Source organism: Pipra filicauda, unplaced genomic scaffold, assembly GCF_003945595.2.
Source record: "Pipra filicauda isolate LSUMZ 115617 unplaced genomic scaffold, ASM394559v2 scaffold70_size2993248_pilon, whole genome shotgun sequence".
Classification (NCBI taxonomy): Eukaryota; Metazoa; Chordata; class Aves; order Passeriformes; family Pipridae; genus Pipra; species Pipra filicauda.
In genome coordinates, this window is record NW_024104876.1 from 2565255 (window position 1) to 2591827 (window position 26573).

At 40.0% G+C, this 26573-nt stretch overlaps 1 protein-coding gene across 5 annotated transcripts in view; it reads right to left on the minus strand.

Annotated features, from left to right (window-relative positions):
• Positions 1-498: 498 nt before the first annotated feature.
• Positions 499-26573, minus strand: part of LRRC28 (leucine rich repeat containing 28) — a 50866-nt gene continuing 24791 nt past the window's right edge. For 3 of the 5 annotated variants that reach the window (XM_027714747.2, XM_039389147.1, XM_027714749.2), the window contains 5 exons: positions 19605-19811; positions 13310-13412; positions 9731-9906; positions 7412-7571; positions 499-4882 (listed from right to left, as the gene is read on the minus strand). In XM_027714747.2, coding sequence (XP_027570548.1) covers positions 4810-4882; positions 7412-7571; positions 9731-9906; positions 13310-13412; positions 19605-19811 — 719 coding nt within the window. In that variant the 3' untranslated portion in view covers positions 499-4809. Of the gene's footprint in view, positions 4883-7411; positions 7572-9730; positions 9907-13309; positions 13413-19604; positions 19812-23745; positions 23795-26573 lie in introns of all 5 variants that reach the window. The other 2 variants (XM_039389148.1, XM_027714750.2) reach the window with 1 other exon arrangement.

A 26573-nucleotide genomic window follows, 5' to 3' on the forward strand; every position in this document is an offset into this window, starting at 1 on the left:
GAAGCAAAGTGCTGCAGAGCAAGGAGGGAAATAACTGGAGAAACAGATGCTTAATTTCTACTTATTTTTGGCAGCCTTGTTCCTATGATATCTGTTAGATGAGGGAGAAAAGCTGCTGAATGCTGCTTAGTACGTAATCCATGAACCACAGCCACATCTCTGGACTGTCAGGGTGGCAATACAGTCCTACTGAAGCTTATTTTTCTTTCAATCAATCCGTAGAAGGGTCTGAAAAGTAACGTTTCCATATGGCTTTTGTTCCCCTTATGCAAGATCTGATGAGCTACATTGTCTGAGACAAAGGGATTAAGTGAAATGAAGTGGTGTTTTGGGCTTGGCAGTGTTTTAAGTGTCATCACCCCACCTCTTCAGCCTTGGGACAAGAGACTTATTAGCTAATTACTATGTAAATGAACCAAAATGTAAATTAAACGTTACATTCTAACATAGCTTAATAGCCCCAGGAGCAAGACTTTAGTTAACTTCAATGGACTGTAATTCTATCCAAAAATATAGTTTATTAACAGGCACATACAATAAATCGCACCACTAACTTTAAATAAACCATCTAGCAAGCTCACCTTCACACTGAGTGACATTTGGTTAATACAGAGCAAGAAAGCAGCTCACATATGCTTCCCACAGACACAGAACGAGCTCAGTTGCAAACCAAGTTCGTTATAATCCAAAAAAAAAAGGGCACATAAAAGCAAAAGCAATGAAGACTTCACATGAGCGTTGCCATTTCTTTCCACCAGACCTTTGGTCTCTTACAAAATAGGTCTGTAATACAAAAAGTAATAAAAACCTCTGGATTCAATTTACTCAGCCTCTCCCATCACAAGTTAACTATAACATTTTGCAACAACATGAGTAGTATTAAGAGGGAGGTAAGAGGCAAAGTTAGTTATGTCTTGGAATCAGATCTATGTCCAGCTGCAGCCAGAGGCTGCCCAGCAGCAGCCCTGGGCTCCGGTGTCGCTGTCCCAGTTTTTGCAAGAAGTGCAAAGATGGTAAAACATTCTTCTCTCTCATCAATTAAAGGTGATCCATCCTCCACTGACATCAAGGCAAAAGTTCTTCTGTTATCAGTGGTACTCTGCTCATCCTCTCTGGGGAAAGGGGTGTCACTCTCGAGTCTCCGGCTCGGCCGTGATGTCAGTAAAACCTGACACGCTGCTGCCACCCGGGTGTTAGCACAGTCCTGTCCTCCCTCCAGGCCAGAAAAGGGGATTCAGCAGAATTTGATCTGGAAGAATTGAAGCCAACTTGGCAATGAACAGCTCTGCTCTGCTCAGAGCAACATCTCAACCTCACCAAGTAAATAGAAGGGTTGTAATGAACTTCGGTAGGAGCCCAAGAGAAGCATCAGGTCCAAACAGAAAAATACACATTTCTTGGTATTAGACCTTGTTCTTCACACAGGAAAGGACACTTGTATTCCTGATCCTCTGGGGCATCAACAGGCAGGTTCCCAAGAACAGTGCTCCAAACCTAACAGTGTCAGAACCACTCCAGCAGAATTTTTAAACAAAGCCAGAGATTCCTCCACTTCCTTCGTGCCAGAACAAAAAAATTACCTCTGTATAGGGCTCCCATTTTATGAACATGGTGCCTGTTATCACAACCTAAACAAAAATTATGCCTGTGCTCCCTAATTATAATAGGAGTTAATCTTTACTCAGAAAAATTCTGTAACAATATCAATGGGTTAAAGACTTATTTTATCTCATTTCTCTCCTGCACCTCTTTGTAATGCCTAGAAAAAAAACAAACCAGAAACTTTTCCTGCTCCCACCCTAAGTGAAGAGTTAAGATCTACTTTTATGACACAAAAAGTCTTTTTAAAAATGCTCATTTTTAAAACTGCTGGAACCAGATTTTTTGTAGTACAAGGGAAAATTTATCTTGGTGGGAACTAACCTGACAAACAAGAGCAAGCAATCAAAAATTACCTAGGAAAAAATACCATTAAAGAGAAGTGACACCACTCAGCAACAAGCTCCCTCTCCCCTCTGCAATTTGCATAGCTGGCTCTCATGTTTGCTGGTTATGAAATACTCTTCCAGTAGAACTACAACTTTAGAAAAATTTGGACAAGTGAGAATGGAGTTATTTTAATCTAGAACAATATCACCCAAAGATACAGATGAATACAAACACTGTTTGTACCAAAAAAACATCAGAGAAACACGAATTTAAGCTGGATTTTCAGTCTATATATTGGCTTTCCTCTTCCTTGTTTTATAAAAATAGGGTATGACATTTCAGCTTCAATTGCATGTTTAAGTCATTTATTCATTGAACATTCCATTCTTGAAATATCTTTTAAAATGTTAGTTAAGATTCATCCTGCTCATAGAACGGGCTAAATTTCTTCTGAACTGCACTTGTAGACAATAATAAAGAGACTGATATGGACTCAATAAGAAATAATTAGGTTATGGGAAGAAGAAAGAAAATAATAAATAAATAATGATAATAGCAATAATAATAAAATCAAGGTCCACTTTTCCTATCTGACTCCTGATAAAACAAACAATAATGCCTTTTGGGTGATCATGAGATTTAACTCCAAAACAATACTTACAGACTGAATTGTGATATAAACTGTGATTTAAAGTCTGTAACTTGCTATAAAAACTTCCAAGATAACATCTCCTTCATAGACAGAGAAAGCCACAACAAAAATAATACTGAAAATTCCCGATCAAGAGTATTGTATCAAAATTAATACTTGTAACGCTACCACAGTTCTCTTATCACCTGTTTAAGACAAGTGGATTCTGTTTGTGACACAGGTATAATTGTACCTGGGCAATCTCCATCTCAGGATGGATTTTTTGCTGCCTCAGCAGTGAACCCTGTGGGGTGGGCAGGTCTGTTGGGAGACCCACATCCAAACACAGTCAGAAATCCAATAGCACCAAGGCTGCTTGGACATGGCTCTTGCCTCTGCTGCAAAGCAGATTTAATAAATGGGATTTATTTTAGAAAGTTTCACAATTCTTAAACAGTAGATGATACTTGCATTCCTGAAGGATTAAGTTCTACATTTCTTAATGCTAATTCAACTCTCTAAAACCAACCCAATAAAACCAGCAAAGATTTTACAAGTAACATGCACAACCTAAAAATTCCACCCTCAAAACTGCCTTTTTGGTACACTTTTAAGCTCTTAAGATGCTCTATTTATTGAAGAGATGCCAGGAAGCCTGCAGAGGGAACAAATGCTTCTTTGGCAAAAGGAAAACATTTTAATGCCTCCTGCCTTCAAAGTACGCACACCTCACCACAACATATGCTAATACCCTACCAAATAAGTCTCTTTATCTTGCCATTTTTATAACAAACTGTTTCATTCATATCTATTTCAGCTTGTAACTACCTACTGCACAGAGTAGCACACTGTGCTAAATCAACAAGTAGTTCATACCTAAGAAATAGAAGGTAAAAAAAAAAAAAAGCCCAACACATGATATTAAAAAAATATTATATATTCAAAAACAAGTCAAGAGGGGCTAATTTTCTATAAACCGTTTCAGTATAAAATCAAAATTTTAAGTCATGTAGGCAATTTGGGCCTTTTTCTCCAGCCTTTGTTCTATATTTAAAATGAATAAGATCTAACAAAGAAGGATTCCCACAAATGTGACAGTGAGTGGGAATTTGCACCAAATCTGCCATTCGTACATGAAAACAAGTGTTAGAGCCCTTCTGAGCAGATATCTCTGTATTATCCCTGTGCATGGAGATACACACCTGCCCCTGGATTTCCAGCCTTCTCCAAGGCACACACTCCACTGACACACTTGGACAAATCAGCCAAATGCTGAATCTAGAAAAAGATATCAAGGCCAGCTCTTTGCAGATCAATACTCTGCAACCGTAAAAATACAATAAATATAAATATTTACTATCATATTACTAGGGTGGTTTTTTTTTTCCAAGGGAAATTGCTACTTAAAAGTCATCTTCTTCCTGAAGAATTCAAAGAAACAAAAGGGGAACTGTTTTTAAAAAATATAAAATTCAAACACTGAAACTAAAGAAAGCACATCCTCAAACAGGCTGGAGCAAGAGCCCTTAGTGTAGGCACCAGGACCAGCCTTCACTGAAACAGCATCTTCAGTCTCCAGACATATCCTGGTTACTCCAATTAAATCAGTGTGGCATTTAATGATGCTGGAAAGAAAGATCTGCTTTGAGCATGTGGATTTAAATACCACAGATAACTGTCAAAGTCGTGGTACACAACTGGGATAGATCTGCCGGGGGAAATATTAAGACGAGAGGGAGGAAATAAAGCTGAATTCTATGGAAAAGTCACTGGGATCCATCAAAGGTTTCTGTAGGTTTAGAGCTGTACACCTCATTCTGGCTGCAGAGGTGAAGAGGATGGGGATGAGTAACTGAAAACTTATTTGCCATAAACTAAACCTTTTTTTTTTTTCCCCGCTGGAGGAATGAAACTGCCCCAAATGATGCAATGGGTCAACCTGAAGACAGACACGTTTGAAAAATACTGGAAATCCTGAAGTCAGAGCTTGTGAATGTGTTTGGTTTGTGTGCTGCCTTGGAGGAGAGAGAGAAGTTAATACTTTTAAAAGCTTGGTATTTACACTTCTGAAAAGTTCCCGCAGCTCATCCAAATTTGATAGGGCAGGACTCAAGTGCCTCAGAGTGTTCCTGACTGGGCACTTCTGCTGCTTTGGCACACGAGCACACACAGGGTATTCCAGTACCAATGGATATGACATCTAATGCAGCTTTACACTGGCAGCACTCCTGAGTGGTTTGAAATGTTTATCAACTCAGTAGGTCAAAAGTCTGCAGACACTGGGTGGAGCAGCAGTATGCCACAAAACTAACAGTTGTCCTCCTAGAAGGGAAGAAAAAAACAGGGGAGGGGGGGGAACAGTTGTCAGTAAAGGTTAAAAAAGCTCCTGGCTCCATTCCACACAGACAATGTGCTGGTTTGTGAAATATGGGATCAGCCCATCTCCACCCTCCAGAAAAAGCAGGTTCATTTGCTCTCTCTGAGTGCAGGGAAACACTGCAGGGGTTCTCAAGACCTTCCTGGTTTCTCCTGCACTGGGTTTAAAGCAGCAGCGTGTGGTTTGTGTGTCTGGGCAGGGTGTGGCTCGATGTCACAGCCAGCAGGTTTAACAGCTGACAGGAAAATAGCTGGGCAGCTTCAGCCCTGCTCATGTGGTTCTTAAATTACTGCTCGTAGGCACGAAATAACTGCAGTCCAGTGTCCTCCCTGGGCCCAGATCTTCCGAGAGGACGATGGACAGGCAGTGCTGTCACTCTGTGCCACGTCCCACAGCAGGGATGGCAGTGGGACAGTGTGACATGGGCCTCACAGTGACCCCCCTCCTGCCCCATCCTGGCAGGAACCTACAGATCTGGTTTGGAAATATAAAGACCTGTTTTCCACTAACCCAGAAATCACACTTCACCCATGGCATCTGTGCTTTTTCAGACACAGAAATCCAGTTCAGCACTTCACTGTCCTTTCCTATAAGAGGACACAAGATGTGATACAGAAATCCAGCAGAAGTTACTGGCATGGATGTGGCACTTGCTAATCAGGATCCCTACCCTGTGTGTTTTCATGGTCACTTTAAGTTCTTTAGAACACAAACCCTGTCCTTCACATCTTTCTAAACCAGCTATCACACCTCCACAATTCCACATAATCTTACCATGACAAGAGCACGAGCTACAGAGATAAAGATGACAGGCTGCCCTGTTTAGATCTCATTTTCTGTGGATTTGCATCAAATGTCAGCTACTTAAACTGTATTCATTAAGGCATTTTGCAGAACATACTACATTCTTGTCTGAGGGAAGGAATGATAAGTATTTTTTAAACAAGTGAAAACCGTGCAGAAATGTGCATTTTCAATTATTTCATTTTAGAATGTTAATATAGTGTTCTTCCAAAATAGCCTTAAAGCATGATTTTATTGAGTTGTAACTTTAATAACGCCAAAGGATGTCTCCTGATACGTCTATCATCTCATAACTGAAAGCTCTACAATGAGCAATGCTCAGCAATTAATTAGAAAATAGTCCAAACTCTCCCACTGTTGGATTATTTTGGGTAATATACAGATTTGTATATTTGGGTAATGACCAGCAAGTAGGTTCCATCATTCCTTAGAAAATAACACTGTTTAATGCTTGAAAGAAATTCTTTATAGCATGATTATAGCATCTTATGCCCCTATGAATATTATGACTGTAACATGGAAGCAATTTATTTCACTCCACATGAAATGCATTGAGTTTCCACACGTGCCTGACGTGGCACAGAGTGGCAAGTTGAAGAACACAAGCAGATCTTTCAAGGAGAGATGGCTTCTCCAAAACAGCATTTAGGCAGCCTTCTGGCTGCTGCCCAGATCTGGCACACCTAGGTTGCTTTTATTTCATCCAGCTGAAGTGCTCACAAACCAGATACTTCTCATGTCACAGAGTCCCAGCAAACCAGGCTGTGATACAGCTGTGTCAAACAGGTACCACCACCCCAAAGCAACAATTAGTCTGTTTGCTTAAAGATCTTCCTGTTGAAAAGCACTTTCTTGCTTTTATGGAAGCTAACTATCAAATCAATGGATTTCAGCAGGATAGGGGCTATGTGGTGTTCTTGTGCATTATATATACCAACAATCAGAAACATTCCTTTTTAAAGCCCCTTTCTTTCCTGCTCCACACCTTTAGGTGTATGCTTTGTAACTAATGGCTTGACTTCAATTCTCTAACAAGAACTAACATCACATTTGCTTGTTTAACTCCAAGTGACTTAGCTTTAAATCTTTATTACTTTTCAAATAGTAGAAGCTGAAACTTCTCTGGTGATGCTTTTCCATTGCAGATTTATTGATATTATGGCTCATGGTAGGCTACAGTATCCCCTCAACCTAATAAGGACTAAGGAAATAATCACTGCAAAGCAATAACTGCTCAGCTTAGAGATATTTCCTATCTATAGCTCCATGAGGGCAATATTCCCTGAACCATATCTCAGTTCTGAGTCCCTGTGGTGGTGGCATTGTCCTGAGGTCAGGGTTGGGCACCATTTCTGTCCCAAGGCACAGAAGTGCCAGGCATGTTCTGCACTGCCACAAACAGGTCAATCCCACCACATCAAAACCCTTCCCTGTCTTACACCAGGTGAACAGGCAAATGTGGAGACCCTTTCTAAGAGTTCAAGAGGAGTATTCTGGTTGTCTTGTGAATAAAATATTTCTCAACTTTTACATGCAATCACAGGCCAGGGGCTTTAGATCTGAAATGCTGCTAAGTTAAAAAAAATAAATAAATCCTTAAGAATACTCTTTGTTCCATAAGGTGTTTTTCTTCCCAAATGAAACCCCGGTGTAATTTCCTGTATAATTACCCTTGATGCAATCCTGCCATTGGAGTTTCCCTCAAGGGGAAGAGCTTTGGGTAGACAATGGTAAACATAGGCTGGCTGCAGCGGTGGCAGTGTCCCAGGGGACAGTGCAGCAATTCCAAGAGGCTTTTGGGCAGTGAGATTGGAGTCAGAAAGTTCAAATCTGGAGCAGAAAAGAAACAAAAAAAAATATTTGTAACAAAAGGATTGCATGATAAAGTCAGACACAACAAGCACAATCCATGAGCAGTCCAGGAAACAGCTGCCTCACATTCTTAGGGCCTTGTCAAAACAGCAACGAGGTAACACAAAATACCACAATTAGGGTGAAGCACACGGTGCTTTCCATGTGCAAGTTCAAGAAGTTGAAGTTAAATGTACAAGTTTGGCATCTGTGGGAGTAAGATTAACTGGGCCAAAATATCCAGCTGAAAATATTACAGCACAAGCAAATAATAGAAAACAGTAACAGATCATAAAGGATTTTTTCGACACACAGATGGTCTAGAAAGGTGTTTAGTAACTAATACAACATTCTGAAAAGGACATCAGTAGTATTTTACTAAAATATTTCAACAACCCATCCAGCAGGATAGCTAAACTCACTACAAAGCCCAAACTCCACCATCAGCAAAAAGGGATCTGCAATATTTGGAATTACTTGAAATACAACCCAGCCCAGCGTAATTCTCACAGGTCCAACCACAGAGGCCACTCTAAAAAGATCAATATGTTCCTAATCTGTTAAATGTAGCCCCCACAGCTTACAAGATGCTGTAATTTTCACCAAATGGAACTCTAGGGTCATTTCTTGGGAAAGAGCCATCATTTTCCCAGGCTTGGCCCAAGCCATAGAGTGTTTCATAAATTAAACCCCACGTGCTAATCTCCATCTAGAAACTGAGAGACAGCCAAGGCAGGTGAATGAGTTTAGGTGCTGAATAATCAGGACAAGATGCAGTACCTGATAAATCAGTTTTAGGTATCACACTGGTTTCAGCTTTCAAACCCTGTAAGGTTTAACCCCAGACAAAATGTACCAAACAGCTCCACTGAGGTGACAAACAGGACATTTGCGTCAGAATGAAAAGGTCACACTCTGTAGCCAAGCAAAGACACAGGAAAAGGAGTCCAGTCACTTCTGTCACTTCCCCAGCAGCCACCAAGTATTTAACAGCACCCTTGAAACTGCAAATTTAGGCAGTGACAGTTCAAATCTGCTGCTTTAATCATACAGTGCCACCTGCCTCCCCAGCACTCCATGACTCTACACCTGCCTGAACCAGGCACTTCTCCTGCCTCCCCAGAACGAGGGTGTTCCAGTGGTGATGCCCACAGCCTTTAGGAAGGTCACTCAGAATAGGATGCATATGTGTATGTGTAAATAGGTATAATCCTCATAGCCTTGTAAAAACCACTTAGAAACCATTTCCTAAACTGGTTTTGCAATACTCCCTTGCTATTTCCAACCCAAACTTCTCTGGCATCTTCAGGAACCACGTTCAGCTGGATCTCAGAAATCATTGTGTAAGTCACAACCCGGTGAGAAAATGAAGACCTCCTTGTACACCTTTCCTGGCAAAGCAGTGGTTCAGCAGTGAGGATTTACTGCAGAGCTGAGGTACAAGTGACCCCTTCCCACAAACCCTCTAATCCTTCTGAGCTCTCCACCCTTCTGCTTTCTTATTGACCTTTAAAGCTGAGAATTCCCAAGACGGCATCAACAGGGGGGAGTCACAACACATCTAAATCTGACCAAATCTGCAGGTTCCCATCAGATATTGCTAACTCGTGGTTGCAGGATGCAGACCCAGATGAGCCAAGGGCCACTTTAGAGCAGAGCCTGAACTGGGGCAGAACTAAAGCAGCTCAGCTGTCAGGCTGTGCTCAAATGGCCCAGGGCTGCTCACATTTCTTTTGCCTTATGTATAACAAGTCTGCCAGTTTAGGATTGTGCTGCCTGGCAAGGAGTTGCATTGTTGGCTGATGCATCTGATCTTGCCTCAGGAACTGTATTTCTCATCTCCTATTTCCATTAAAGAGTTTCTCCTGCAAAGAAAAAGCATCCTTCTTTATGCAGTCTTCAACTAAGAAACCATTTATAAGCACCACTTGATCTTAGAAATAGTTCTTTGGATCTTTGGTTTTTGATATTGGACATTTTTGTTCTAATACAGCATTTCAAACATAATTTGATTACATAAATCTTTTAAAATATAAATCCTTGCCCAACTCTTTGAAGGACTGTTTGAAACGTTCCTCCCACTGCCAGAAAAGCACTTTCACTATTTCTGTCATCTGAAGAATGCAGACATTTCATACCTTTCAAAAACCTGTAGTAGGTGTTATAGAGGGTCCTCATGGCCAGTTCTTGCAAAGGCAGCACATGATCTGTTTCTGTCCCTATAGATTTCACCTCTGCTGGCAGGAACACAGTTAACTGGCCTGATGAAAAAGAGAGCAGTTTCACCTCTGAAACTTGAATTGGAGAACCACAACTAGAAGGACACAAGACATTTAGAAAGTGGTTAGAAAAAAAATAAATCATAAAAGTAACTTTATGGGGAAACCCAGATGACCAACCCAAAGTATGCCTGACACTGCTCTCCAGTGCAGCCCTCAAGGATTCCTTGCAGAGGGCAGGACATGTTGGGGTTGGACTGGGTGACCTTTAAAGGTCCCTTCCAGCCCAAACTATTCTATGTTTCTATGTTGAAACACATTTTTTATAGATTCCCACCTTCTGTGATGTGCTAGTCATCGGACATCTGGAGGAATTACTTATCAAACAACACAAAGCAATGAGAACACAATCCCCAGGGGGTGAACCAAATGCACTCTGTGCCCCTTACTTTGTGCTAATCTCTTTTAGCCTCTGAATTCCACTGTTATTAAACATTTAATGTAGTGGAGCCTTTCATACCCAAGTTTGTTTTCTGTGTCTTGGATCAAGCAGTTGACAACAGTCATGGATTTCTCATTTTTAATACACGAGGCAAACTCCAACCTCAAAACATACATTTTAAGTGCCACTGGGTGCCACAGAGTCCCCTTGGAGGTGAAGGAAAAATAACAACAGTGGGAAGATATGCTAGTAAATCTACCAGCCTTGCCCTTCCCCAATCATATATGGAAAAGGAAGGTTATTTGGATCCAAGGAGAGAAAGTGAGCTTGTAGTAAAAATAATAACTCTTTACGTGATGCCTGTTGTGAGCGATCATACCAGAGAGACACGCAGAGGAAAATTCTACTCAGAGCTTGGGGAAGTCAACAGGGGAATTGGAATTGTTTATGACAACTGAAATTTGAAGCCAAGAGCAACTTGTTAGGGCCAGTCCTAACGAATGGAACAGAAACACAAATTTGTCAGCCTTCCCAGATATTGGACCTAAAACTGAGGTAACTACTCTCGACCTTATCAGATGTGAAAGGAATCTCACGGTACTTCCCTGGCAACAAAGAGTCTCATCCCTCCTGATTAAAGGAGGAACAGCCCAGAGAAACAACCAAAAAAGAGCAGCATCAAACAGCAAGTCAATATGTCTCTTGTTAAATATTTAATACTTTCCCACAAACCATTAGTGGGATTAAAATATAATTGGGAATTCAGAGATCCACTATCCCAACAGTCCATTGCCCAGCAGTGCAGAGCCAGTGAGTTATCTATCACAACAAATGAATCTGTAATGTTTTATTTTCAAGCTGATTAACCCCTTACCACCCTCACAAGGGAACAAACCCATAAAGTCCCTGTAGTTTCTGCATTTCAGAGCTGGGCCATTTGGTCTCCTTTATGTAAAGGGTGAGGCTGTTAATGCCAGACACAAAATCCAGGGAGGTTAAAGAGTGGAGCAGAGAATGGATTAAACAGCTGGGAAAAAAAAAAGGAGTTGCAGAAGAATCCTGAGGAATAAATAACTGGGGGATAAAAAGCTGTGACCACCTATTGGCTGCATTCTCCAAGACTGACAGATCCCTGACTGGGGCCTATGAAATCCAATCTGCAAAAAATAAGATCAAAATATATTTTGAGTGCTGAGATCATCACCTCTCATATAAAAGACTTTTTTCAGCCAGTCTGACTGCAGGATGCCCAGACAGAGATCCATTACTTCCACAATGCAATTTATATTCTATTTTCAGAAATCAAGCTTTATGTTAGTAACAGCAGCTTGTCAGATTTTATTCTCCAGTGGATGACCAGACAGAGCACTCAGCCTGGATTGTCAGCTCTTGCCTGACCCATGAAAACCTCAGCCTGGTTACTAATGCTTTCTTGGAAAGAACACAGAAATTCTTCACATGACCATTATTACACAATTTTAAAGTCACTCAGCACATTATCAAATAAAACCTCTGGGTTTTTATTAATATATATAAGCGCTCTTCCTATGCTGAAAATTTTTCTTAAAAGTAATCTATGGTGTTTGAAGGTGGTTTCACAACAAAGACAAATATGTGTTTGGTGCACAAATACAAATATTACTTTTCTCACTAAAAATAACCTCTTTTTATTATTTCTTATTAAGGGGAAACCAATTTATTCCACAGAAGCACAACAAGAATTAATTTCATTGCAACACTTGCAACTTTTTTAGTCTCTTCTATGCTAGATTTAAAATACTAGATTGTATAATTCTATACTAGACTTATAATATCAGAGATACTGCAGTTGGCCTCACCAGCAGTGCACATGTAATGACAGAAAGAAAACTGGTCGTATCTTCACAAGAGGTCAGTGCAAAGATAAAATTATTTTGACTAAGTATAAAATGGTATCTTAAACATAAAAAAAAAATAAAATAAAAGACATGATTGTATGAAATCACCTGAAACAAGCAGGACAGATGGACCAAACTTGTTGGAACATTTCCTGCACTGTCATTAGTGGTTTTGGTCACAATCAATACAGCTCTTACATTTAAGTTTAATTTAATGTCTGTCTTACAATTTACAATCAGTTCTGAAAGAACAAAGGTTAGAATTTATTTTTCCTGAAAAACAAAACTGGTACAAGCTCGAGAGTGCACCCACTTCAGAAGTGTAATCCAACTGCAAGGATTTAAATATCACCAACCAGCTGACACGGGAATATTAGAAAAACCTGGAAATGCCAAGACTCAGCAGCTCCCATATTGCAGCAGAGTGCAGGGAGGGAATTTATATTTAATGCAAGATCTGCTGAGAGGGAGCATACCAGAAATTTATAATTAGAGGGTAATGGGGACAATCCTCTTCTGATCAGTTTTACACCAGTAAGGCTCCATTCATCAGTGGGGCTGCTCCTAATTTATGCCACTGTCAGGGCAGAAAGAATTAAGCCAGTGTCCTACACAGACCACTCTTTTCTTGCATCCTAACCACAAACATGAGACAGCCTGGGATATTTTTAAAATCCACATGTAAAAATAAACCTGTCAATCCATAACTCCTAAAAAAAGTTACTGTAGTTAGTAGGTACCGAGACCTACAAGAAGCTGATGCTGGGATGTAAAATGAGTGACATTCCAAGATGTGGCCCATAACTTACAGAAATGTGAGAACCAAACAGATGCTGCAACACACTAAAAAAATATTTTGTTCAGTCTTTACTTCTGGAAACTGTGGTTGGCTACACTTTTGGCCAACCTTTAAATTTAGCTGTAGGCCTCAGATTGTCATTACAAATGACTTCAGAGTAACTGCCCTGACTGCTACAACTCAATAGTAAAATACTGAAAATCAGCAATTAACATAAAATACTACAAAAATAAAACAGAACTGGGAGTTGCACTAATCCCCTCAAGGTAACATCAGTTCTGAATCAATCATAGACACACAAAAATATAGTCAGCTGTGTAATACAGGAGAATTTTTACAAGGAACAGGTATACAAGACATCTGAATTAATTCATACCTACCCACTGCAACCAATGACTTTATTATACAGATAGGATGGGAGGCCTTTCAGGTGAATATTGTTATCCACATAAACATATTGAAGCTCTCGAGAACGACCTAAATCTGGGTTTAGAAAACAAGAAAAGTCAAGGGGAGAAGGGATGACACAGTAACAATCATAAGCAAAGCAGTTCTCTTTAATTATAAATAAGCTAATCAGACTCAATGTAAGCAAACATAAATTAGTACTCCTCAGTAGTAAAATTTCAGCCAATGGTTTTATTATGGATGAGCTGAAAAGCTGTTTAGAGGAAAGCATTTAAAATCACTAAAACAAAACAAAGCCCCCTTTCAGGAGCCCTGAAAATCCCATTATAAATAATTAAATTTTAACATCGACAAACTCTGAAGTCAGTTTGAAGCAGCAAAGGGACAATTGATTTCAAACCCTCAGTGCATACTTCAAGTTCACAAGGTCAAACCTGCTTTCATTAAGTGGCCTCATGGCACTGGAATCACAGCTTCCCTATCTTTGGGAAAGTGGTAAAGTGGAATGTGTCTGTCCCTCTCTCGCTTCCCCAAGAGGAGCCTTGCTTGGGTTCATCAGCCTTAACCAAGCACCACTGCAAACACCCAGAAACAAACCTGTGTGATGCAGTAAATTAAAGAACACGAGAAAACAGAAAGCATTAAACTGCTGAATGTTCTACATCCAAAGCTGTGGTGCAATAAGTGATCAATATTTCTGAAGGTGTGCTGCCTGCATTACTGCTGCTGAAATATTCATGGCTGGCAGGCAAAAGGAGCAAGAACAGCATGATTAAGTAGTGCCTTCGCAGCCCAGAAATCTGTTAACATACCTCGAGACAGGACTATATAGGTATGGAATTAGGTTATTTTGTTTAGAAAATTAAATTTAGGTTTCTTGGAAGGATTCTGAGAAATAGTAACTTTGCTTATCAACAGAACTAGTCAGTGGTAAAACCACCTGCTATTAAAAGACGTGACAAACATAGTATATGAGGTGTTTAAAAAGACACCGAACGGAACTAAAAAGAATAGACTAAAAGAGTTTGGGACTGATGTGTGGGATCATCTGGGCAGCCCATCTCATCTGTAGCTCCTATGCCCTTCCAGACAGTGGCTCAGGGAGAGACATCTGTGTTTAATGCAAAGCACAAACCACTGAACAGTGTTTAAAGCCTCTGCCCGGGAGGAGAGAGCTGAGACCAGCCAAACTGCATCAGGGAAAAAATACAAATAAAAAATCTCTATACAAATAAAAAACTTCTATGAGTACCTTAGAGAAACAACTTCTATGAGTACCTTAGAGAAACTAAGATAAACAAGCATTTGGCTGAATCAGCCAAGACAGTACTAATACTGACTGGCTTCCCATCTTTATCAACCGTCAGCTCCCTCAGCTGGCAGAAGGATAAGGGTGACCAGAGGGGTGGGCACAGCTTCTGTCCCCTTTGGAATTGTGGGCAAGAACAGAACAAAAATTAAAACAATTTGCATGATATTTCTACTCAGAAATTCCATTTGGAACAACCATCTCTTCTAATTCCCTCCTATGACAACAGGTAATACAAGCCCTTTATTACGGAATAGTTTTCTTGTACACAAGATCTCTGGACACCACTCAGTGCAGATATTTTGAGTGATCCCTCCCCAAACGTGTGGCCATCCTAAAATACACTGAATGTCTTCAGCTGTCACCCACTTGAGTGGCAGCTGTGAGCACCAGAAACCTTAAAAGCTCACGCTGAGGAGTGACACATTATCAAAGCTTTGATAGAGACAACAAGTGATGATACAACAGAAACGAATAGATTCCTTTTCTGAAATAAGAACAGAGAATAAATAGGTTTTGGGGGGGTTTTTTGACTTTGAACACAGGCCCTTGCCCTGCAACAGTCTATGGAGGTTTCAGGGACCATAATTTGGGCTTTGTTTAAACCAGAGTCACTGGACATGAGGGGACACATTTGACCACATGGTGCTTTGAGCCTGTCCCAAAGACTTTCTAGTTCACAGAAATATCTGCTGCCTCCATCAACTGTCCTGCCCCAAGAAGGGAACACAAATGCCCCTGCTGACTGATGGGCACTGCTGAGAGATGCACCTCCAAAACATGGTTTATTTGGGCTCAGTAATGCAGGGCTGAAAATAGTAAATAGTAAAGTGCTGGGATATTTTTAGATGAAACAAAAAACCACTGTTATCCTACAATGAATACAAATATTGCAACACCATAAAATACTGTAAGGCTGGTAAGGAATCAGCCAATAAAATTTACAGCAGGTAGCAGGTGGATGGGACATAAAATGCTCAGAGAATGCCCCTCATGCTGCAGAAGCCAATTAGCCTAAAAACAGCAGAAAACCACGGGTTGCTGGGGCAGCTTGAATGTGCTACAGTTTAACTTATTAATTTAGAGAATGGCAGAAAATTTTTAAAAGAGGCTCATCTTGCTGGTTCCTACACAGATGTATGCAAATGGGCTGAAAATCAGGCAAGTCAAAAAAAGCCCTAAAGCTGTTCTTTTCATATGCACTGAGAGGGGGGAGTGAGGCTGCATCTCATCTCTTCCCTCTGTCTTTATCTTAGGCTATGTTTAGATTCTAAGTTCTGAGTTGACTGCATTTCCTAGGTAATTAAAGCAAATTTTTGGATGTTAGACAAAATATCTCAGTAGGAAAAATTCAATTCCCAAAGCCAAATAGCCTGTAACTATAAATGTTCCTTTGATATAGTTTCTTTGCATTAAATAACCAAGCATCTTCTACACTCCAAAAGATTTTTTTCTCCCCCACTTTCAAACACTATCCATAAAGTTTAAATTTAAATAAATCATCACTTTGAAAAGCTCTTTGTATCCCCTCCACATTAATTTTTATGTCTTATATCAGTCAACAAATATTGTCAAAAGTTCTCTAAAAACCACGCTTCTGAAGGACTTTGTGCCACGAGGAAGCTGCCCATCTCTGAAAAGGCTAAAGCTACAAAGAGGGTTTTCATGTGGCTTTTGCAAGCACTGTACTGTGTCTAAAACATTTCCACTTTCCTCCTTCCAGGCTCCCAGATCAAAGACCTTTCTCCCAGAAATGACCAAATGCCATGAGTCCTGAACAAACCCCAATTCTTTTTTTTTTTTCTTTTTCTCCCTCTTTTTTTTTTCCTTTTTTTTTTTTTTTCTAACCTCAGGGCCCTGGCATATGCATTCCACATGGCTGAAGATGGAACAAAAGCTCTTGTGTGGCTGCACTGATGCTCTTTTAACCATACTGTGAAGGCAAGGACACAAAAGCACCATATACTGAGGTAGAATAAGACCTTTGTTTACTGTGCACTGATAATTACTGGACCCATTTTCTAAACAAAAAGTGCACATAAACCCTCAATAAAGTGATATAACACTGAATATCTGCTGTCATAACACCCCCCTGTACCGTCAGTACACTTGAGAATTTATGGCCTATTTTAATTCTAGTTGTACTTAATTACATAAATCATTTTTCTTTTTGCAATGTCATCAGATTCACATTTCTGCTTGCAGTGGAATTTGTTTTCAGGCACTGGAGCATCTCTCAATGCTAAAAAATTTTAAGTTAATTTTCTGTCAAAAGATAATTTATATTGTAAGCAGATGGATATAAAATGATCAGCAGATTTCCTGAGACCTTTTACTGGGGCAGCACGAAGTTACCATGACAATAATACAATTGTCCAGGATGCAGCTTCCAGTTCAACTTACACAGACAATTTGGGGGGATGTTTTTAAAAATTAGTTTATTAGGAAAGCTCACTAAGGCTCAGATCCACAGTGTCTCGTTTCTTTGAATATAAACTGAAATATTCAAAGCTGAAAAATAATAATTTTCATAAAATGTATTCTGCAGAGCAAATTACTAATTCACTACTGTTTACCCACTTGCTTGTTTATGTACCAGTTCTGAAAGTCAGAGAGTGGGATCAGGTATTTTTACCGTATTTTGTAAAATTAATTAATTGTGTTACACTGTTTTTCTTAAGACACAAGTGGCTGTAAACTTAAAAGAACGTACAGAGCAAAAAAAACTCCCTAGTCCCTATCCAGCAGTGCCGTGCTACCACTGGAATAAATCTAATTTATCAGTCCAGGAACGGGAAAATGCAAATTTCCATCGCCTTTAACAAGAGGCTCTACAAGGGACATACTCAGACAAGGAAAAATGGATTCCCTGGCATAAGTAGATGTCAACCAGCACGTGAAATAAATAAAGTAAATCTCGCCTTAAAAAGCATTAAGCAATTTGTTCCAAACATAATTCTTTTAACATGGACATGTCTAAAAAAAAAAAAAAGAGAAAGAACTCAACCATTCTGTCAGGAGATGAATAAATTATCTGCTTTTCAACACAACTCCCTAATTGCAAAGGATTGTTGTGACAATACTCACTTGAATATCACTTGCAGATATTTCTGCAGTACCTTGGCACTGCTATTTAAGGTCCTTACTCAGCCATTAACTAATGAAGTGGAGTTGGAGGTAAGAACACACACAAAACCCCCATTAGCCAACATGTGCAGCAAGCAGAAATAATGCCACAATTATGCCTTAACTTCAGCAACACTCCAAGAAAAATATTTTCCCATGCAACAGAAGATAGATTTAATCTTTTCGCTTTTCAATGCACTCTCTCTTCTACTTTATTTCAGCACATCTTGACCACTCTGAAGCCTTTCTGATTCTTCAGAGGAAGGATTAAACATTTACATTTATACTGTGCTGCTTTTCCTCTGAACTCTAGGATTTATGATTCAGTTTCATATCCACAGATAGCAAATTATCTCCAAATGTTCACCAGTGAGTCACTATTAAGAACTACTGAACAAGGTCAATTGACAGTCTTTGATGTTTCCCGTTATTTTAAAAGTTCCTTTCGAATGTTTTGAATTTGACTCTAAAAATAAAGAAAAAAGAAGGTGTGTCATTATATTAGAGATTTATTTCCTCCTTTTGAACTTAAAACAGTGCAGCAGATCTCTGGCTCATCCAGGTCACGGCTCACTCACAGATAAGCTACAAGTGCAAAAGTAGCAAAAACTTTTATCCTTTCATATTTCACATCTCATCTTACTGAACAGCATCTTATTTTTGCAAAATTAAAAATATTCAACTTCCTGTCTCATGGAGGTAGAAGTATTAGCTAATATGGGGGAAGTCACTTTGCTTGTTTTAATTAGTACTGTGGAATCTGGATGGTGCATCCTGGAACTCATTTTCTCATTTATACAATGACATATGCTGGGACACAACTAAAACACTGTGTCTGCACTTAGTTTCCAGTAATATAAACTAAGGTGATAGGAAAATCAGGAAGATCATAAAGTTCTTTAAAGACTAAAATTGCTAGTAGTGAAAAGATTAAGTTAAAGCTATACAATGTAATTAATTTGGAAATCACAATCTCATTTTTAGCCACCTCAATTTCCAGCTTCTTTCCAACATGATTATCGTAACTTCATCTGCACATAATTAACACCAAACTCTGTATTCTAGAAAAACTACTGTTGGTTACTCAAATGACAGGACAGAGCTGCATGTGTGTCTGTACTCCAGCAGAGAATTCCAGCATTCTGGCCCCTGGTAGGGCTGAGAAGTGACAAATCCAGGGAAGAGGACTTGCCTTTCCCAAGGGAAGACACAGGGACTGCCCAGAACAAACCCCACACACTGACTGCACCTCCTGGTCTTGACCTGCTTCCACAGTTCCAGACTTTGGAAGGGTTGAGAAAAAGGCACAGGAGTTCTTCCCTGGGCTACTACTGTGGAAGTTTTGGTCGATGTCTGTACACAGCACAAACTAAAGCTGTGCTGGATTATGTGGTACTGATGTTCCTAATGCTGAAAAACAGTTTATAGGGAATTACTGGGATTCCACAGCAAGTTTGAAACCCTCCCTGAAGGATCTGAGTTAAATCCCCAGATCCAGCAAACAGAAACAGATCATTACCCAAAGTGGTGGAACTCAGATTACACAGGACTATATTTAAGCACAGCATCATTTCAACTTTTTCCCCTCAGTTAGCTAAAAATAAAGCAAATTTGATAGCTGCCTTATTGTTTTAAAAAAGACACGAAACCTTAACCTGCATTTTTTAAATGAACATATTTTCCAACAGCACAATCGGTGCGACAACTTCACAAACAGAGTTTGTGGGGGGACCACCAAAGACACTCACTGGTTGGGTTGGGTTTTTTTTTTCTTCCTGGGGCTGGAAAGTTTGTTTTCTGCCTGCCCCCAGCCCAGCGAGGGGGTGACTCACCCAGAGGCAGGAATGCCAGGCGGTTCCCAGCCATGGAGAGCTCGTTGAGGCTCGGCAGCTGGCACAGGTGGCGGGGCACGTACCACAGGTGGTTCCTGTCTGCAGTCAGGTACTGCAGGGACAGGCACATGTGCAGCCTCTCAGGTAAAGTCATCAGCCTGTTCGTGGAGATGTCCAGGGTCTGCAGCTCCCTCAGGTCTCCAACCTCTGCAATCCAAACAGGCCTTAACAATTATATATTTGCACAAAGAATATCTCGAATAAACTGAAAACAAAGTTCAGCAGTGAGCTGTGCTGCTTTGCTTTTTCTTATAGTACTGTTCTATCAATGCATGTTGAGAACTGATACTAATGATCTCCATCACTGACACTAATAATCTCCCTCATCTTCATATTTCAAACCCTTCTGATGAGGAACACTTCTCAGTTAGGCTGTATGTTCAAATATGACATCTTTCACAGAGCATTCCTGAATTGTGGCAATTACCACCATCAAAAAATATTACCCATCTTTCTAGTCCTAAATCAGAACTAGAAAAAAAACCCCAAACCAACCCCCAAATACACAAAACATATTAAAAAGCTTACTAATATTGAGGGTGTTGACCCCAAAGTCATGCAAATTCAAGTGAAATTAGTGGGTTTTTTAAACACTGAGGATGCAACGAGGGATTACTTAAGGTTCTCTTGCAATGAGTTACAAACACACACACAGCACTTCTTGCTCAGTGACAGTCTTTCTCCCCAGGAACAACACCTCTGTCTTCATAATACAGTTCAGAAGACCTATTTTAAATTAGAAATGAAATTTCTTGAAACCAGTTATAATGTCACAAAAGTTATATTGTAGGAAGCTATTTCACTAAGTTCCAAGCTATAGTTGCAGTAACTACAGCTTCTGGAGATTTTGGGATTTATTATTTGAAGAATTTAAAAGGACATTTTCTGTTTTAAAGAGTATTCTATAATTTTTTAAATGCAGGCAACAAATTACATTCTTAAAAGTCTGATGTAATCACACAAGCAGCCTCACTTGTGCAACAATGATTTTCCCTGTGCCTGGCCTGTGGAACCAGGATGCAGGACTGCCTGACAAATATATTTAAAATATATTAAGCAGACCTACAGGTTATCTAATTGCTTATTTAGTTATTCTTCTACAGTAACACTAAAAACTGGATAATTCTATAAATTATTTTCCCCAAACATGGGGAACAGTTTCCCTTTGTTTTTCAGTACTTCACAGCAAAGGAACCAACTCACCAAGTGCTCAGTGCCTCTAACCCTCCCTGCAGTTCTCAGCATCTTGCAGACCCAAATGTACTTTGCTCTCAGCTGAATGAAACCAGCTCTTGCATCTGAGAGCTGCTAAAACAAGATTCACTAGAATTTTCTACACTGAAAACACCAGACAATCTCCACAATCCACAATCTGTACAAGTTACAGCTCCATCACCCAGATTTTCTTACAAAGATATAAATAGGGTAATGCTGTTTAAGTTACAGCGAAACAGAACCTGTTGTGCCCTTGAGCTCTTTGCAGCAGGAACCAGAAAATTCACTGTTCCCCGAGCTCTGAGGTAGCACCTTGTGTATACTGCACCCAGAGAAGGAAACAAAACACCAGGTTAACTCCAAGCTCACTTTACACAATGGGAAAAAGAAGCTGACCTTGGGAAAAGCTGCTCTAAATGTTGCTTTCAAGACTGAAAGCGGGAAAAGGAAACAAAGAGAAGTTATAATTCAGCATTAGAGATTTTCACACAGTAATTAAACAAAATGTGTGTGCACGTTTAAAAGGAGTTTCTGCCCACTGCAAACAATCCCAGCATTAACTACAATACTTGACAACACAGTTTATGCATCCCTTTATAAATATTACTGACAGAAGCAGGTGCTGAAGACAGATGACCACATTCTTCAAACCTCTCAGTTTTTATGTCATCAGGAATAATAAGCTTAAAAAGTTGTGTTTTTTTTTTAAACAAGATTGAAAATAAATGACAAAAGCAAAATAAGGGCTACTAAATAGCACAAAACTACCGTGCAATGAACTGCAGTAGATCTCATTTTGAAAGAGTTTTATATTCATCACAAAGCCATATGCTTGAAAACAGTGACAGGAAAAGAGCCACCTACATTCAGCCAAACCACTGACCACATGCAGTCAATAATAGGCCCAGCTATTTTCATGTACTAACCTTTTTCTCTGCCACTAAAAACAGTTCTCTAGTTCACTTTAGGTCCAAAATCCCATAAATGTTACGGTTGGCAAAGCTGGCAGAGTTTCAAAGGCATTGCTAGAATGATATGTTTCAAATCTAAGAGGAAATAAAAGTATTCTCACTTTATCCTTCATCCAAAAAACACATACTTGCCCAAAACTTCATCCTCTCTACCTTAATCTTCCAATGCATACCAGATGTAAACATCCACTTTCAACATATAGTGCCACATGTTGCCCCGACCCACAGTGAAGTTAAAGAGTAAACCAAACAACACAAAGTGCCATCATATTAAAAATATAACCCTCACATTAAAGCAATAGCCCCCAGACTCTCCACTCTAGTGCTCAAAGCTCATTTTGAAGAACATGCTCAGACACTTACTAATGACACTAAATTGGTTTCCATCTCATGAAAGCAAAGGAAAACAATAAAGAGGAATAACACAAAATATAAACAGTCCATTAATAAGGTTTTTCAAGCTTTTAGTTACTAAATACTATTATCCTTGCTTTAAAAGCCTTGCAACATAAATACTGGAGGAAGCCTTGGCTAATAAACACAGTGAAAGACTTGCAAATCCCTCTCTTGCTGTCACCTCATCAAGCACAAAGATACACAAGAGGTGAACTTTGGAAAATTCCAGCAGATCCAGAAAGGAAAATGGAAAAAGAGCTGATGAGGGGACTTGCAGAGATTCCCCCCACACCTTCAAGGATAAGAAAGGGACAAGAATTACACATCACCATTAAACCCCACCGAGAAGCTCCAACTGCATTTAAATGAAATTCATAAAAGTGTAATTTAAAACCTACATCAGCTCCAGGATTACCACCATCCAAACCAGCCCAGCAGAGCACTGAGCCCCGTTCTGGTGTCAGAAGCCTCAGTAGCTTTGCTGACCCCCAGCCCCAGCTCTGGGGAGGCAGAGCCCCAACACGACGTTTCCCCCGTGTCCATGTGCATGGATTCCTGCCATCACACGGAGCTGGGCAATTCCAGGGGCAATTCCATATGGCACCAATGTGTTCGTGGTGCACACACAGAGGGCTGACAGGCTGTAAATCCACACCCAGATTGACCTCACGGACACGGAGCCGGTGGCCTCACATTGCCCCCTGAGGGGAGTCTGAGGGGCACAGAGATCCTGCAGGATCTACTCTAGAACTGCCAGCCCAGGAGGAATTCATTCCATCCTTTTCATCCCTGATAACGTGCAGATTCAGAAGTGATTTTTGGAGGCTCCAAAAAGCAGCCTTTGCATTTGTGTGAGAACTCTTCCCAACGACTTGGAAAAAGGGACAAGTGAACTGTCATCTCACGTACTTGGGTTTTCAACAGAAAACTGCCCAATAGGTCTGTCCCTCCCAAAAAAAGAAACATCAGTAAAGAAACATCAGTATACCTTTTTTTTCTTTTTTTTTAACATAAAACCTGGAAAGAATTTCAGGAAATTTCCAAAATGACTGACCTTCTAACAAAACTGACTGTGTTTGTATAAACATACCTAGAATCAAGAAAAAAAAAATCTATTTCTCATTCGGGTGGTTTAAATGCCAGTTTTTAAAATTAATTCCCCTGGTTTTACGTGAAAGAAACAAAAAAAAACCATCTGGAAATAAGCAGCCTATACAACATAGAATAATTGCCAAAGGCAATTCAAACTTCCTTAATCTTTCTGGGGGTACAGGCCTCACCAGCTGCATGACCCAAAAATAACTAACAGTTTTCTCTACATTTCAAGAGTAATCCCACCTTTCCCTGATGGGCCATAAACCAGAATTTCATCCAAAGATATATGAAACACATACACAGTTGGATGTGAGTGTATGGAAGGCATGGGTTTACTTTAAATCTGAGTCTTTATATCGCAGTAAAGTTAAAAAAAGGGGGACAGGAAAGGGCTGCAGACCTACCTGCATGAGAATGCACCTCAAAGCAGGATATTAAGAGAAAGCAGAGAACCTACAAGGAATGGAAAAAGGGACTGATCAGCAAAGAGAGCTCTGGCACTTGAAGGTCAGGCTGCAGAAGTTAAATGCAAACTGCCAGGAGGCCAGGAAAATGGGAACTCACAGACAGACAAAAGGTTTCTCAACCAGAAATAAAAGAGCAAGAAATGAAGAACTGGTGTCAACAAGGGGTAGAAATTAGGAGGACAAACCAATATTAAATCAGCTTTTTGCATAATTTTTTCCTGTAAGAATAATGCTGTGTATGAGGACAGAGACAGAATACCTCATGGGAACAAGGACAAAGCACTGCAAATTACCACATCCATTACTAAAATGAAATGAGGCTGCTTAAAAAAATTTCCATCCCAGAATACTGAAAAAAAAATTGGGTTATATATCAAAACTGCAGACTCAGGCACGAGGATTCTCAATGAACAGGACATTTTCTGGGATAGCAGCCTAGGGTTGGAGAAGGAATGTAGAACCTGTGTTCAAAAAGCCCTGTTAATGCGAGCTCAGCTCTCCCCAGCATCTCATAACAACTGTTCTAAGGGGAAAGGGCAACCAGTGACTGGAAGGTAAACAGGGAGCAGAATGAATCTTTTCAAATGTAAATCTTGTACTACTGGCTTATTGTCCTTTGATGAAGTTTCTTGGTTACTGGTAACACACACGTATCACATCTCATGGCAAATTATTGGGATGCAGAAAATATTACTAGTGGTGGTGTTCCTCAAGGGTCTACTTTGTTCACGCCTTCCATTTTGCAGCTGGGTAAAAAACAATACTAAGTTCTGAGTTGCTGTTGCACAAGCATTTAAAGTAGTAACTAGAAAAAAATTGTCATACAGGAGGAAGAGCAAGAACTTTTAGACTTAAGTGGTAGAAATGGAAAGAAAAAAAGAACACAAAATCAGCTTGATAAGAAGGGGCTGCAAGTCAGGGCTCTGCTTGAAACAGTGAAGAGAGAGACTAAGTCTAGTTGTTCACCACCTAAGGGCAACAAGCCGTAGTTAAAATAAGACAATTTCTATATACATATTTATATCAAGTGCAAGGAAGTATGTTAGTTCCTTTTTATTATAGGCAATAATGATGGTTTGCTGTGATCATACAAACACTCAAACACTCTGCAACCAAAGGGTTCTAACGGGAGGTGATGGATCCACCCTACAACGCCTGTTCCAGGGCTGCAGCACTCTGTGCTAACAAATCCTTGCTGCACACCATGGAGTGATGTTTGCCAGCCCGTGGTACCCCCAGGGGCACATCCATATGAATCCTGACAAAGTGGAGCTCTGTGGTGACTGGCTGGGACTGTCAACTCCGTGCACCAGAGATCCCTCCCTGTCCTGGGCTCTAAAATGGATGTTGGTTGCTCCAGGAAAGGAACAGAAGGTGCTAAAAGTGGCTCCCCTACCTCACCCTTGAAATAACGTTTTGATCAACCTCCATGAACCCGAGCACAAGATGCATTTTCTGCTCAGACCTGTAAAACCACGTGCTGATGAGTAAAAGGCATTTGAAGCCTTTCACACTCACAAAGCTCACTACCTGTCCCACTAGAAAAAAATTCCAAGCCTCTACATGCCCACGAATCTGAAGTGGATACTATTATCAATTTAAAACTGGAACAGACAGGAGATACAAATTTAAATTGCTGAGAGTGTGATGGAAAAGATCTCCTTTAGATCTGCTCCGGGATGTCTCAGGAGGACTTAAAGAGACTTTAAGATGGTTAAAACAAATTAAATAGCCCATTATATATTACATTACATTTACTGTCCTACCACACAGCTCACATTTCATAGCCTATAAAAATTAAATTTTCTAGCACAAATTGACACTTAAGGTAGACCTGTGCCATCTTCAAGCAAGGAAGTTTGGCCATAACTGAAAATTGGTATCATTAGATTTAAGGACAGTGAAAGGGGCAGGCAAATTGAATCCCATTTACATTTTGACACTACTCTGTGCAGCTCTTTTTCTGTATTGTTGGTGAGAGGGCTTGAAAAATGTTCTGTTTCTCAAGTCTAATAGACCTGAAGATGATTTTCCTTGTATTTTTTCCCATAAAGGCCAATATTTCCTTAGTATTTTAAGAACAAAAAAGCAGAGGTACTGGAAGAGATCTTGCGATACTGCAACTCTTTTATGAATAACTCATTTTTACATAAGGTGCCGAATGAACTCAAACCCATAAAAATTCTATGGAAGAAAAATGCCTCTATCCTAGCTGATCAAACTTGAATCTATTAATTTTAAAGCAATACTTACAGCTGCATTTCACACAAATATTCTGGCTGGAAAGAACAGGGGAAAAAAGATTTTTCTGGGGCAGGATAGTCTTTGTGAATGACCATGGTCATGTAACACCCCTCAAAGCTGTTCCCAATTCATGGTTTCACCTACTTCAGCCATTAACTTCGTTGACTCTTCTCCAAAACACTTAACCAGCAGACAAAGCCCAAAACCAAGTGAAAAACACACACTTCTACTGAATATATCCAAATAGAACCTTTTTTTCCCTTCAACCCTGCTAAATGTCACACGCAAATTTAGCACCAATCCTTATTTATTTGGTGCCATCATTCACAAGCAAAGGTGAGAAAAGTGGCTCCCTGAAGTCCAATCTTGCTAAACAGTAATTTTAGGGCAGCTAAAAATGGCTGAAAATAGACATGGGGCATGAGGGTCTCATTAAGTCAAACCCTTCTAAAGGTCAGTGGTTCCCCATCTTCCACCACAATTAAACACAACTGGCAGCTGTTTGTACGTCCTGGGCCCAG